Source organism: Larus michahellis, chromosome 20 (genome assembly GCF_964199755.1).
Source record: "Larus michahellis chromosome 20, bLarMic1.1, whole genome shotgun sequence".
Taxonomy (NCBI): domain Eukaryota; kingdom Metazoa; phylum Chordata; class Aves; order Charadriiformes; family Laridae; genus Larus; species Larus michahellis.
The window spans coordinates 2,054,287-2,066,418 of NC_133915.1; the positions used below are offsets into that span (position 1 = coordinate 2,054,287).

The following is a 12,132-nucleotide window of genomic DNA, read 5'->3' on the forward strand; positions in this document are numbered from 1 at the left end:
ACCGACCCCTGAGGCCTCAGGGAGCCCGGGAGGGGACGGGGGGACACCGGGACGGCCCGCTGGGATGCCGCGGAGCCCAGGAGGACCCGGCCCCGCACCCACCTCCCCCCATCGTGGCCCCGCGCTCAGCCCCCAGTGGGCCTGGGGGGCTGGGGAGTGGGGCCCCCCCGTCCCTGTCCCCCCTTCCTGCCGCGGGGGCGGAGGTGTGAGGGAGGAAGGGGGGTGGCGAACCCACACGCTCCATTTTAAGGGCTTTTTGGGTTTCGGCGGCGCTGACTGGCGCAGCCGTCCCCACAGCCCACACGGCGGGCTATAAAAGCCGTCAGGGTGGGACACGCCGGTTGTCACCCGCTGTCACCCGCTGTCAGCCTCTCGAGTGGGCTCGCCATGGCTGCCGCCTTCCTCTTGGTGCTGGTGGCGGTGGGAGGTAACGGGGGTCCCTGCTGCCCTGCGTCCCAGCCAGGGAAGGGAGACCCTGGGGTGTAGGGGGGCACGTGGGGATGGACACGGGGTCAGCGGGGGTGGCAGTGTGCTTGGGGACAGCAGCTGGGGACGGGGACTGTGTGGGGACCTGGGGATGGCAGGGATGGGGGCTTCATGGGGATGTGTTCCCAGGGATGGTGGGGACAGGAGGATGTGGGGATGGGCAGGAGGGATGGTGGGGACAAGGACTGCGTGGGGACCTGGGGATGGTGGGGACGGGGTCCTTGTGAGGACCTGAGGGTGGCAGGGACAGGAAGACATGGGGACAAGCACGTGGAGACGGCAGGGAGAAGGTCCACCTGGGGACCTGGGGATGGTGGGGATGGGGTCCTTGTGGGGACCTGAGGGTGGCAGGGACAGGAAGCCATGGGGACAAGCACGTGGAGATGGCAGGGAGAAGGTCCACCTGGGGACCTGGGGATGGTGGGGATGGGGTCAGTGTGGGGACAGGTACCTGGGATGGCAAGGACAGGAGGACATGGGGACAGGTGGGAGGGATGGTGCAGGCAAGATCCACCTGGGGATGACAGGGACAGGGTCTGGGCACTCCTGGGGCACACAGGGACAGGCACACGCTCCCATGTCTGTGCTCACCCTCCCCATCCCCGCTCAGCGGCGCAGGCTGCTGTCCCTGAGCCCTGCCGGGGTGGCCCCGCATCCTGGTGCCAGGACATGGCCACCGCCATCCAGTGCCACCGGGAGCAGTACTGCCACGATCTCTGGGACAGCCTGGCCCTGGTAAGCACCAGCCCCACTGCTTCAGCGCCAGCCGTGGGGCAGCCCCACACTCGCATTGGGGCCACGCTGGGGCACGCCCTGAGGGTCTACGCTGTCCCCCTGCAGGGGGACGTGGCCGAAGGGGACATGGCCGAAGGGGACGTGTCGGGGCCAGGCAGAGGGAAGAAGTGCAGCCTGTGCACCAAAATCCTGCAGCAGATCAAGGCGATGGCGGGCGACGATCCTGACGAGGTGAGGGGTGGCTGGGGGGTTCGGGGCAGCGGGGCGTGGGGGTGGCACCCCACGGGTGGCCCCACTGATGCCAGCGTGCTGTTCGGCAGGCGGCGGTGGAGAAGGTGTTGGGCAAGGCCTGCCGGGCGCTGGGCAAGCGGCTGAGCCGAGTCTGCAAGTGGCTGGTGAAGAAGTACCGGGAGGAGATCAGCGAGGCGCTGCAGAACGGAGACCAGCCCGAGGACACCTGCGCCGCCATCGGCGTCTGCAAGGCCTGAGCCCGGTCAGCACCCGCCCCGTGTCCTGCGTCCCCCATCCTGCACCCCACAGCCTGCATCCTGCCCCCTGCGCCCCGCGCCCCACATCCGGCATCCTGCACCCCCTGCCCCCCGGCCCCGTGTCCTGCATCCCATATCCCGCACCCCACACCCAGCACCCCACGCCTGCCCCAGGGGTAGGAGGGCACCTGGGGGTCCTGTGCCTCCAGGAGGGAACCTGCCTGCACCCCCACAGGGTAGGGGCAAGATGGAGACCCCAAAATGCATCCTGGAGAGGGGGGCAAGGTTGGAGGAGCCACTTTTGCTGGCGCCTCAGCTGGTGGTGACGGGGTGACGGTGGCCCCCGACTTACCGCTCCTTCCTTGTCTCCACAGGGCTCAGCCCCACAGCTGGCCCCAAGTGCCACCCCCCAAACCCCTGACCCTCTCCCAGCCCCACCTACCACCCCAAAGCCTGGATCCCCCTCCCCATGCAATAAAGCACCGCGCCCCAGGCTACCACGTCTCCTGGGGACAGTGGCCCTGCTGTCTCCCTGTGCCAAGGGTCCCCTGAGTGCCTGTCCTTTGGGGGAGGGGGGCTGTCCCTTGTGTTGGGGGACACGCCAGCTCCACGGGGACACTAGGTGTGAAGCTCAGGCTGAACGGAGACACCTCCCTCCCTGGGGATGCTGCAGATGGATGAGATCCCCTTGTTTCGTGGTTCATTTGGCTGGAGTGAGTGGCGGGGGCGGGGGACCCGCGGGCGCCTCAGTCCTCCTGCTTGTCCCCATGGGTGATGATGTAGCACAAGGACTTTTAGTCGATGTTCCCCGACACCGCCGTCACCACGAACAGCTGCTCCGCCTGCGTGGGGACACGTACCCTGTGGGCTGGGATGGGTCCCCATGGGGACCACGGGGACAGGGACCTTGGGTGACACACGGGGACCTTGGGTCCAGGATCTCGGGGTCGGGAATCAGGGGGGACACATGGCAATCTTGGGGACAGGGTCCATGTGGTGCACGTGGGGATCTCAGGGATGGGGTTTGGGATCACGGGGATGGGGCTGGGCACACGGGGACCTTGGAGGACACACAGGGATTTGGGGACGGGAGCTGTGTCCCCCTCCCTGTGGGCAGGCGGAGCCGGGTGTCCTGTGCACCCGCTTTGCCCGAGGGTCCTGTTGCTCCCCTTTGTGCAGGGATGCACGAGGGGACAGGATGGGCAGGGGACCGTGACAGTGAGGGTGACAGCCAGGGGAGCCACCTCACCTCCTCCCGGGAGAACTTATCCACCTGGGTCAGGAGGAGCTGCTTAAACCTGCAGGAAGAGGGACCAGCTGGGGGGCGGCTCCTGTCCCCATCCCGGGGGACGCAGGATCCAGCCGGGTGCCCTGAGGGTCCCTGTCACCCCCCACTCACTCGTCCTTGTTCATGTGCCGGCGGGGTCCAAGAGCTTGAAGGTGTTGAGGATGGACTCCCTGGGGTCGGTGCCCTGGCGGGGGGGGGGATTAGGTGGGGTTTGGGGCTGACCCCCGGGGTGTCACGGGGTGTCGTGGGGTGTCAGGGGGTTTTACGGGGCCGCTCGCCGTTCAGCTGCTCCCCAAAGGGCGTCAAGAAGATGGGGAAGTTAATGAGGCCCAACACTCCGGGGTCACCCCAACACCCTGAGATATCCCTGCATCCTGGGGTGCCCCCATGTCCCAGGGTGGCCCCAGACCCCCTGGGGTGGTCCAGACCCATGTGGTGGCCCCAGATAGCCAAGGGTGTCCCCGGACCCCCAAGTTGGCCCAGACCTTGGCGTGCCCCCACACCCCCAGGGTGACCCCAGCACCTTGGGGTGCCCCAAAGCCTCAGAGGGAACCCATCCTGGGGTGCCCCAGGAGGACACCAACACCCCCAGGGTGACCCCAACACCCTGGGGTGCCCCAGACCCTCACACGGACCTGAAAACCCTGGGGTGCCCCCAGACCCCCCGAGGGACCACACACAGCCTGGGCTGCCCCAGGAGGAGCTCAAGAGCGTCAGGCGCCCCAGATCCCCAGGGGGACCCCAAGACAGTGGAGTGTCCCAGACCCCCTGAGGACCCCAACATCCCAAGGTGCCCCAGACCGTCAAGGGGGACCCAGAACCCTGGGGTGCCCCCAGGCCCCCGATGGACTCCAACACCCTGGGGTGCCCCAGACCCTCCAGGGACCCCCAACACCCTGCCCCAGACCCTTTGGGGGACTCAAATCCCTGGGGTGCCCCAGACCCTCACGAGGATCCCAGAACCCTGGGGTGCCCCCAACCCACAAAGGGACCCCACCGCACTGGAGTGCCCCAGGAGGACCCGAACACCCGGGGGTGACCCCAGTCCCCCGCGGCAAATCCCGAACCCCTGCCCTGGCCCCTCTGGGGAACCCAACACCCCAGACCCCCAGAGGGACCCCAACACCCTGGGGTGCCCCAAACCTTCAGGCGGATCCAAATACCTGGGCTGCTCCTGCACCCCAGAGGGACCCCGACACGCTGGGGTACCCCCAGTCCCCCCTGCAGCATCCCCACACCCGGGGGTGCCCCATCCCCGTCTCCTGGGGGGGTCCATGGCTGCACTCACCATCCCAACTGCGGCCCCGGGCTGGGGGTCCCCAGGCTGCTCCGGCTTTTATCCCCCCCTTATCACCCTCAGCTAAATCCGTCAGTGGATGCAGGCAGCCGAGCCAAACTCGGCGCTGACACCGCCAGGCTGTGCCAGACACAAGCCAGGCCGGGGCCCCCCCAGGTGTCACTGGAAGCAGGGGGACACTAATTTTGGCTGCTGGGGAAGGTGGCGGAGCTGTAGCGTCCCAGAGCATAAAACAGCCCCTGGCGGATCCCCCATGTGCCCCCCTGCTTGGGGTGGGCTGGGGACCCACTGGGTTTCGGGGAGCTGCTGCTGGCGGGAGTGGGGTTTAGCCCTTGGTGGGGGTCTATGCCCCCTTTTTTGGGGGTCAGCAGTAGGAGGGGGAGGCTGGGGTGCCCCCAGGCTCTGCCCCCCCGCCCCATCCCTGGGATGGGGACGAGACTGGAGGGGATCCCCGAAGATCCCCACCACATTGGTGCACCCCAGTCGGTCCCTGCACCCCAGGGCTCACTGGTGGGGGCCAGCCCCCTCTGCCCCCCCAGCCCCCAGGTACCCCCCAACCAGGCCCTTATCTCTCAGCCACCCCCCCTGGGGGGGGCTCACCCCCAGTGAAGGGACTGGGGGGAGGCGCGGAAGCCCCACTCCTTGCAGCTGGGCGGGGATGCGGGGTGCCAGGGAAGCACGGGAAGACCCTCAGCTGCCCCACGTGTGTGGGGCAGTCCCATGGTGGGGGTCTCCGTGCGGGCATGAGGCAGACAAGGAGCTCTCGCTCAAGCGGCCCCGGAGGAGAAGTCCACGCAAACCCCATTTATTGGGGAGCCGGGAGCCGCTTCCGCCGGCGGCAAATCCCATCCCGCGTCTGTCTCTGCTCCTCGCAGAGCTCCAAGCGGGACCACCGTCCTCCCGCTCCCCCCTGCCGTCATCATCCTCATCCTCCCCCCGAGTCCTCTCTCACTGCCCCATCATGCAGGCCATTTTGCAGGCGACAGCCGAGATGAGCGCAGCCCCACGCCCGCTGCCTTCCTCCGACTGGATGAAGGTGATGTCGCAGCCGGGCGTCAGCTGCCGAACCGTGGCGTGGAAGCGGTCCTTGAAGCTGCCCAAGGGGAAAAAAATGGGGTCAAGACTTGGAGGATGCAGGAGGAGGAGGAAGGGCATGGCGGTGGGAGGAAGGCTCCCAGGGATCCTCACCTGGGATGGAGCTTGTAGACGGAGCCGTCAACCCCCACGGTGATTTTGAGGGTCTCCTGGCTCCGGCTTTCCCGCATGCGGTTGATGACGCCGGCCAGCCCGGCCGAGCACATCTGGGCAGCGCGGGTGGAGACGCTCTCGCAGACCATCCGCACGATGTCACAGTCTGTCCCCGAGGGCAGCAGCTCGAAGGCCGTCAGGATGTTGTAGATCTGCTTGCGGTCACCGGAGTCACTGGGATGGGGAGAGAGGGGCGCACTGGTCAGGGCCGGGTGGGACACAGGGACCCCAATATGGGGCAGTTCCACAGGGCTGGTGTGGGGTGAGGGGATGGGGGGGCCCAATATGGGATGCTCAGAGGAGGTTGCTGTGGGGTGATGGGCCATAGGGACCCTGCGGCGGGACACCCCAGTGTGGGGTGACAGGACAGAGGACCCCCCGTGGGGCAATGTGGTGGGCTGGTTTGGGGGTGCCGCCCCCCGCCGCGGCCCCATCAGCCCCATACCTCTCGATCTGTGACACGAAGCGGGTCTCGAAGGTCCCACGGGTCTTGAGCTTCTCGGAGGCCTCCCCGTTGAAGAGCAGGTTCTCGTCCACCAGCTTCAGCAGCACCAGCCGGACGATCTCCCCCATGTACTTCCCCCCGATGATCTTCTCGTAGCTGGGGGGGGGGAGACACAGGCAAGGGGGGCCGTTAGAGCCAGGACTTGGGGGGGCCACGTCCCGTAGCACCCCCTCTTTCCTTCCCCTCACTTGCTGGACACATCCCTGCATGCGGGCATGGCAGCCGGGGCGAAGGACCCCCACTTTGGGGGTACCTGTGATGAGTTCCTCCGGCCTCAACTGAGCCCAGCGTGGCACGGGCGGGCAGGGGGAAGGAGAAGGGTGGGTGGAGGGGACGCGGCCGGGGATGGGGAGGGTCGGGGGCGGGATGCCCAGAGGAACTGGATCTGTCCTATTCCTTACAGTTGCTGACCGGGGTTAAGTGAGGTCTCGTCCACCACGCGGTCGTACTCCAGGAGGAACTCGTCCAGCTCCCCCGAAGCGCCGAAGGCCCCCCACTCCGTGTTGACACACATCCGCCCCTCGTCGCCCTCCACCAGCTCCACATTCTGCATCTCCTCCATGTAGCAGGCGTTGCAGCCCGTTCCTGCCGGCAGGAACCATGGATGGGACCTCCCAACACCCACGTCCCTCCCATCCCGACGGCACCGCAGCGGGGGGACTCCGCTCGGAGCTGTACGGCCCCATCCCGACATGGATCGGGAAGCTCAGCCCTCTTGCTCCCCCCGGGCTCCTTCCCTGCGGCCCCTGCCGACTGCTCATCCCCAGTGGGTATTGAGGGACGGCCACCACGGGGTCCCAGGGGCTACGGCTGCTGCGAGGCCATGGCAGCCTGGCCTCCGGAGGAGCTGATAAACAGCCCGGCGCGGTGTTTACCCAGGCCGAGAGCCAGTGCGGAAAGCCCAGATGGCCGGGTGGTTGATAGCGCTGAAGCCAGCATGGGTCTGGAGGGTGGTGGGGGGCTGCTCCCCTTGGCGGGGGGGAAGGAGCCTGGAGGGTTCAAACCCACCTCCCGGGCTCCCTGGCATGGCTGGCACTGGCCGCCTCCAGTGGATCCCCACCCATACGGTGACATGCCGGAGCCACCGTCAGCTGGAGAGAGGATGTCCCCTGGGGACTGCCCCATGCCGCAGATCACCAGACACATTATGGTGACCACCCCCTTTCCACCTCGAAGGTGCCCCCACCATCATGCCAGGCCCAGGCGATGCCACCCGGCGTCCCAACCTCAGGAGACCTCAGCAGGGTGCTGCTGCCACCCCCCTGTGCTCAGTGCGTGTCCCCCAAAAGGACAAACCCCTGCTCGCAGCGGGGGAGTGTGAACGGGGCTGTGGGAACGGTCTCCCCCTCGCCTGCCCGTCCCGGCGGGAAGGGGCCGTCTTACCCACAATCATCCCAACCTCGCACCGGTGATCTTCGTAGTAGCAGGAGATCATCGTGGCCACCGTGTCGTTCACCATCGCCACCACGTCCATCTCGAAGTCCTGGGGACGGGAGAGGGACCGTCGGAGTCTCACCGGGGGTCCAGGCTGACGCGCAGCAGGGTGGGGGGTCCCCAAGGGTGAGGATACACACACAGATCACACACACGCATGGAATGACCCCTCGCAGGGACACGTGGGGCTCCAGCGGCCACATCGCGGGGACGGCCGGGGGTGCCGGATTCTCCCCCCACTACGGTACCAGCACAAACCATACGATCATCTCACCCCTCGCCGTTTGATGGCATCTCTCAGGAGCCCAACCACGTTGTTCCCTTCTGCGCCAGAGGCTTTGAAGCCCTTGGTCCAGTTCAGGAGGATGCCCTGGAGCGAGGGGAAGACCAAAATGGGGCTGCAGGTGTAGCAGGCTCATGGGGACCCCTGAGTCCCTCTGCTGCCTGGCCACCTCCTCACCTTGTCGATGTCCTCGTGCCGCACAGGGAAGGAGAAGGTGAAGCCCAGGGGCAGCTTTTTGTGCTTCATCTGGTGCTTGTCCAGGAAATCGGAGATGCACTCGGAGATGTAGTCAAAGAGCTGGAAGAGAGGAGGTCGAGCCTTTCCTGGGGGCTGTCCCCATCCTCCCACTGCCCGCAGCCGGCCACCATCCCCACCATGGGTGCCCTGAGCGTGGCCAACTCCCTGCCACCGCCTGGCTCCCGCCAGGCTAGAGGGATGAGGGTCACACGTGCCGCCATCCCCACCGAAACACAGCACAGCGTGCCCCTGCCCGGTGATGGGGACTGTGCGGGAGGGGATGGGATGCCCCCTTCTGCCCAGCTCACCATCTCGGCCGTCCCCGTCATGGCATCCTCCGGGATGGAATACATCTGGTGCTTCGTCTTCACCTTCCACTGCCCTTCCTCCCCCTCACCCACTTTCACCAGCATCACGCGGAAGTTGGTGCCGCCGAGGTCCAGCGACAGGAAATCTCCGACCTCTGCGAAGCCGGGGAGAGGGGACACAAGGTGACCAGCTCAGGGGGGGTGTCTCGGCCTCCCGCACCGAGCTCGGCAAGGTGTGGGGACAAGGTGTCATAGCGAAGCATCGGGAGCAATGCCCGCCCAGCCCGGCCACGCTGTACCTGAGCCCTCAGGTGTGGAGCGCACATAGGTGGGCAGCATTTTGACGGAGGCTTCCTCGTGCGTCTCCAGTTTTAGCCCTCGGTCCATCTCTTTTTGCATCCGGTACATCACCTTCTTCAGATCCTCCTCCTTCAGCCGAAACTCTGACAGGATCTGCTCCACCTGCAGCAGGACGGACGGCATCAGCCGGGGACAGGGGATATGGGACCCAGGTGGCCTGAACCGCTATAAATAATCCAAATTTTCCTCCTCCTCACGCTGGTTTTCCCCATCAGTGCACAGACAGCCCAGACCACCTTATGCCGTCCCTCTGCTATCCTGCCTCCAACCTAATGGACACGCTGGTGAATCCGCAGGGCTGGCACGAGCCGCTGTGGCCCCAAAACCGCTCCCAGCGCTGCCTGCGAGACATCCGTGGTCAGCACAGGAGTCCCTGTGCTGTCACCTTCAGCCGGTTCATCTTCCACGAGCTCAGCCGGTTGCTTTGAAGCCGGTGCCATTCCAGCAGGGCTTGGACCAGTGACCTGGGACATCCCATCCCGCCGAATCCCAGGGTCTTTCCCAGCAAGAAGTGCTTTCGGCGATGCCATTTAGGGGCTCAGTGGCTCCTACCGAGGACAGGGGACCCCTCCGTGTCTGCAATGAGGATGCCGCATCCTCCTTGGTCCCCCGGGAACCGCGGGTACCATTTCCAGCCCACCAAACTCGGGGCAAGTGGGAGCCGAGGGCGGGCAGGACCGCGGGCAGGATATAAAAAGCGCTATCGGGAAATGCTCCCTCGCCTCGCTACCAGGGAGAATCGCAGGGCCCACTCGAGGGAAGCGCCTGGCAGGCAGGACCTGTATTTACCCTTTACGTAGCAACCCTGGGCTCCGCCGCCGGCGCAGCCTCCATTAGCCACGGCACGTAATCGGGGGCAGGCAGCCCCGGGCTGTCAGATGGAGCCGGGGGGAGCGAGCGCTCGCTGCTCGGCCAGATGTAGCTGGCGGCATTAGAGGGCTCATTAGTCACTGGGATCCGGGCAAGCTTAAAACGCTCCCACTTGCACTTTCGCCGGTGGACAGACATTTTCCTCGAGGCTGTCGCCGTTTCCCAATGTGTTTTGGGCTGGGGAGCTCTGTTAAAGGCTTCGGGACGAGGTTCGGAGCGTTCCGGCATGGGGAGAGCATCCACCACCTCGGCTCAGCCAAAGCTGCGGCCGCTTGGCCGCTGCCCCAGGTCTGTCCTGATCAATCACCAGGCCCCGAACGCCGTCCCTCAGCCTCCAGCCCCCCTGAGCAGGGGCTCATCCCAAACATCTCCTCACCCCGAAAGCTCCTGCCCCGCGGAGCCCTCACGCCCCGGGGGCCTCAGCCCCCACCCCCAGCCAGGGGGAATCTCGACACCTCCCCAGCCATCCTCCCCAAAGCCCGGGGGCTCCATTAACCCCTTAGAGAAGATGTGGCTGCGCCACGGGGGACACCACCGTGCCAGGGAATGCCACCGGCCACCGTGGAAAGGGGATGGGGCAGCACCACAGCGAGATCGGCCACGACCCCAAGGGTGTTCAGGCTGGGATGGTTGGAAAAATCCTGCCAGGAAAAGAGCGGGTCTGGACTCAACCATCTTGCTGGAGCTGGCGGCTGAAGGCATTCGGCGCTCCACAACGCGGAAGCCAGCCTGCGGCACCGTTCGGCACAGGAACGCCGAATTTGCTACAGCCAGAGGGTCCCCGTCCCTGGGGCTGGCACCTGAGGATGTCAGCGGAAGTTCCGAGTTTTATTCCTCCAGTGGTTTTTCCATCTCAGGCATTGCGTGCCCCAACTCATCCCTTCTCTCGCCTCTGAAACAATGGGTTTGGCTCTTCCTTGGTGGGATTTGGCTCTTCCCGTGCGACCGAAACCGGCTCTCAGCTTCCCAAGAACACTGCTTGCTCTGACATATCCCGCAGAGGGGACAAAGCTGGAAACCATGTGGCCAAAGGCTGCGATGGCTGGTGATGCCCGACTCCGCCAGCCATGCGCTCCTGCCCCTGGCACATGCTGTCCCCCCTCAGTGTCCCCTCGGATGTCCCAGTCTGCAGCGGGGAAGCGTCTTGCTGTCCTCACCCACGGCACAGCTCTGTGAGCTCAATCCACCCAGAAGAGGAGACGGGAGCAGCTGCCCCCAGCCGATGTTTGGCCAGGGACGCGCCAGGTGCCATACTCCCGGGTGCCTCGGTGACAATGGTGATGACCAGCCGAAGGAGGTGACGGGCCCCATCTCATCCCAGGCCTGGCAGCAAGGTGCCAAGGGCGATGCCCGGGCTGCGGGAGCACACCAGCCAGGCGGTGCGGTCCCGCAGATGCTCCCAGCTCTGTCCCGAGTCCTCGCCGGCGCGGGGACAGGGCACGGCCCATGTCGTGGTGACACCCGGTGCACCAAAATGCAATGCCCGGGCTTACGGCGCTGGGCCCCCCCCTCCGGAGCGTGCCGGGGGATGACCTCATGGACAGGAACCCCCCTGGGCACACCGGGGCTGACCCCAGGCTGCATGTCTTTGCCCCCAGAGCAGGTGTCCTCCCCGCCAGCCGTCCTCCCCTCCAAGCTACCTCTGTCCCCAGTGAGGACCTTGACCAGCGGGAGACGCCTGCAGCGCCCGGCCACTCGCCGCAGGGATGCCTGGCAGCCCGGGAAGGATCCGTGCCACTCCCCGCACCCACCAGCTGCCCCCCACCCCGTCTCCCCGCCACCGCCCCTAGGATCGCCCTGGCACCGGCCTCACCTTCTCCTTCCTGCCGCTCTCCATCCTGGCTCGGTGATCCAGCATGGGGGCAGCTGTCGGGGCAGGGTGGGCTGCGGGCTGAGCCGTCCCCCCCCAAACCCCGGGCTCCCTGCCGCCGTGCCTGCCTGGGGCAGTGAGCCCCCTTCCCCGTCCCGGCGCTGGGCTGCTCCGTCCCTCGCTCCACCGGAGGATGCTCCACTTTCGCTGCTTTATCTCATCCGACGGCAGCTGCCTGCTCTCCAGCACCTGCTGAGGGGGGGGTCCCGATCTTCTTTCCCCTCCCCCCCCGCCGCCTCTGGACCTCAAGCAGAGGGGCAGGGAGAAGGGCCCGGTGCCCTGGCGGGCTCAGCGATCTCGCCCCACATCCTTCGTGCCGGGGCGGGGGATGCAGGTCGTGCTCTCCCCACTCGCTTCCTATCACCGGTAAATATATTTACCGGGATGCCAGGTGAGTTTCAGGGTGGTGAGGGGCGGTGAGCCCACCCTGGTGGGTTTCTACAGCCAACAGGGAAGTCCCGGTGCGGCGGCGAGGCTTGGCCGGGACCCCTCCCCGCTGGGGGCCGCTGGCCCCGTCATGCGAAGCACCACGCCCCAGGCCACCCGTGTCCCCACTCCAGTTGCCATATCAACGGCTCGATGTGCTGGCGGTGGTGGCAAGCACTCCACCGGACGGCTTAGCAACCCAGCACGCTCCCATGGCGACGGCGGCAGCCGGAGGAGTCAGTGGCTCCGTAACAAAGGTTGTGGCTGCCCAGCCGGGGGCGAGGGTGACTGGGAAGT

The 12,132-nt window shown here is 66.4% G+C and overlaps 2 protein-coding genes across 3 annotated transcripts; one reads left to right on the forward strand and one right to left on the reverse strand.

Annotated features, from left to right (window-relative positions):
- The first annotated feature begins 56 nt into the window (after nucleotides 1–56).
- On the forward strand, nucleotides 57–2,391 carry GNLY (granulysin). Its single transcript, XM_074563555.1, has 4 exons — nucleotides 57–427; nucleotides 1,097–1,221; nucleotides 1,327–1,452; nucleotides 1,542–2,391. Exons 1-4 carry the CDS (start codon nucleotides 388–390, stop codon nucleotides 1,707–1,709), a joined length of 459 nt encoding a protein of 152 aa, XP_074419656.1. The 5' UTR covers nucleotides 57–387; the 3' UTR covers nucleotides 1,710–2,391.
- Nucleotides 2,392–5,070: 2,679 nt separating this feature from the next.
- On the reverse strand, nucleotides 5,071–11,904 carry GCK (glucokinase). Of its 2 annotated transcripts, XM_074563553.1 has the most exons (10): nucleotides 11,353–11,904; nucleotides 8,609–8,771; nucleotides 8,310–8,464; nucleotides 7,942–8,061; nucleotides 7,756–7,851; nucleotides 7,431–7,530; nucleotides 6,449–6,632; nucleotides 5,988–6,143; nucleotides 5,483–5,716; nucleotides 5,071–5,387 (listed from the first exon to the last, which is right to left on the reverse strand). In XM_074563553.1, exons 1-10 carry the CDS (start codon nucleotides 11,395–11,397, stop codon nucleotides 5,243–5,245), a joined length of 1,398 nt encoding a protein of 465 aa, XP_074419654.1. In that variant the 5' UTR covers nucleotides 11,398–11,904; the 3' UTR covers nucleotides 5,071–5,242. The 2 variants fall into 2 exon arrangements, with proteins under 2 accessions (XP_074419654.1, XP_074419655.1); XM_074563554.1 differs by lacking the exons at nucleotides 7,431–7,530; nucleotides 7,756–7,851; nucleotides 7,942–8,061; ... (1 more) ...; nucleotides 8,609–8,771; nucleotides 11,353–11,904 and having other exon boundaries at nucleotides 5,110–5,387; nucleotides 6,459–6,580.
- Nucleotides 11,905–12,132: the final 228 nt, after the last annotated feature.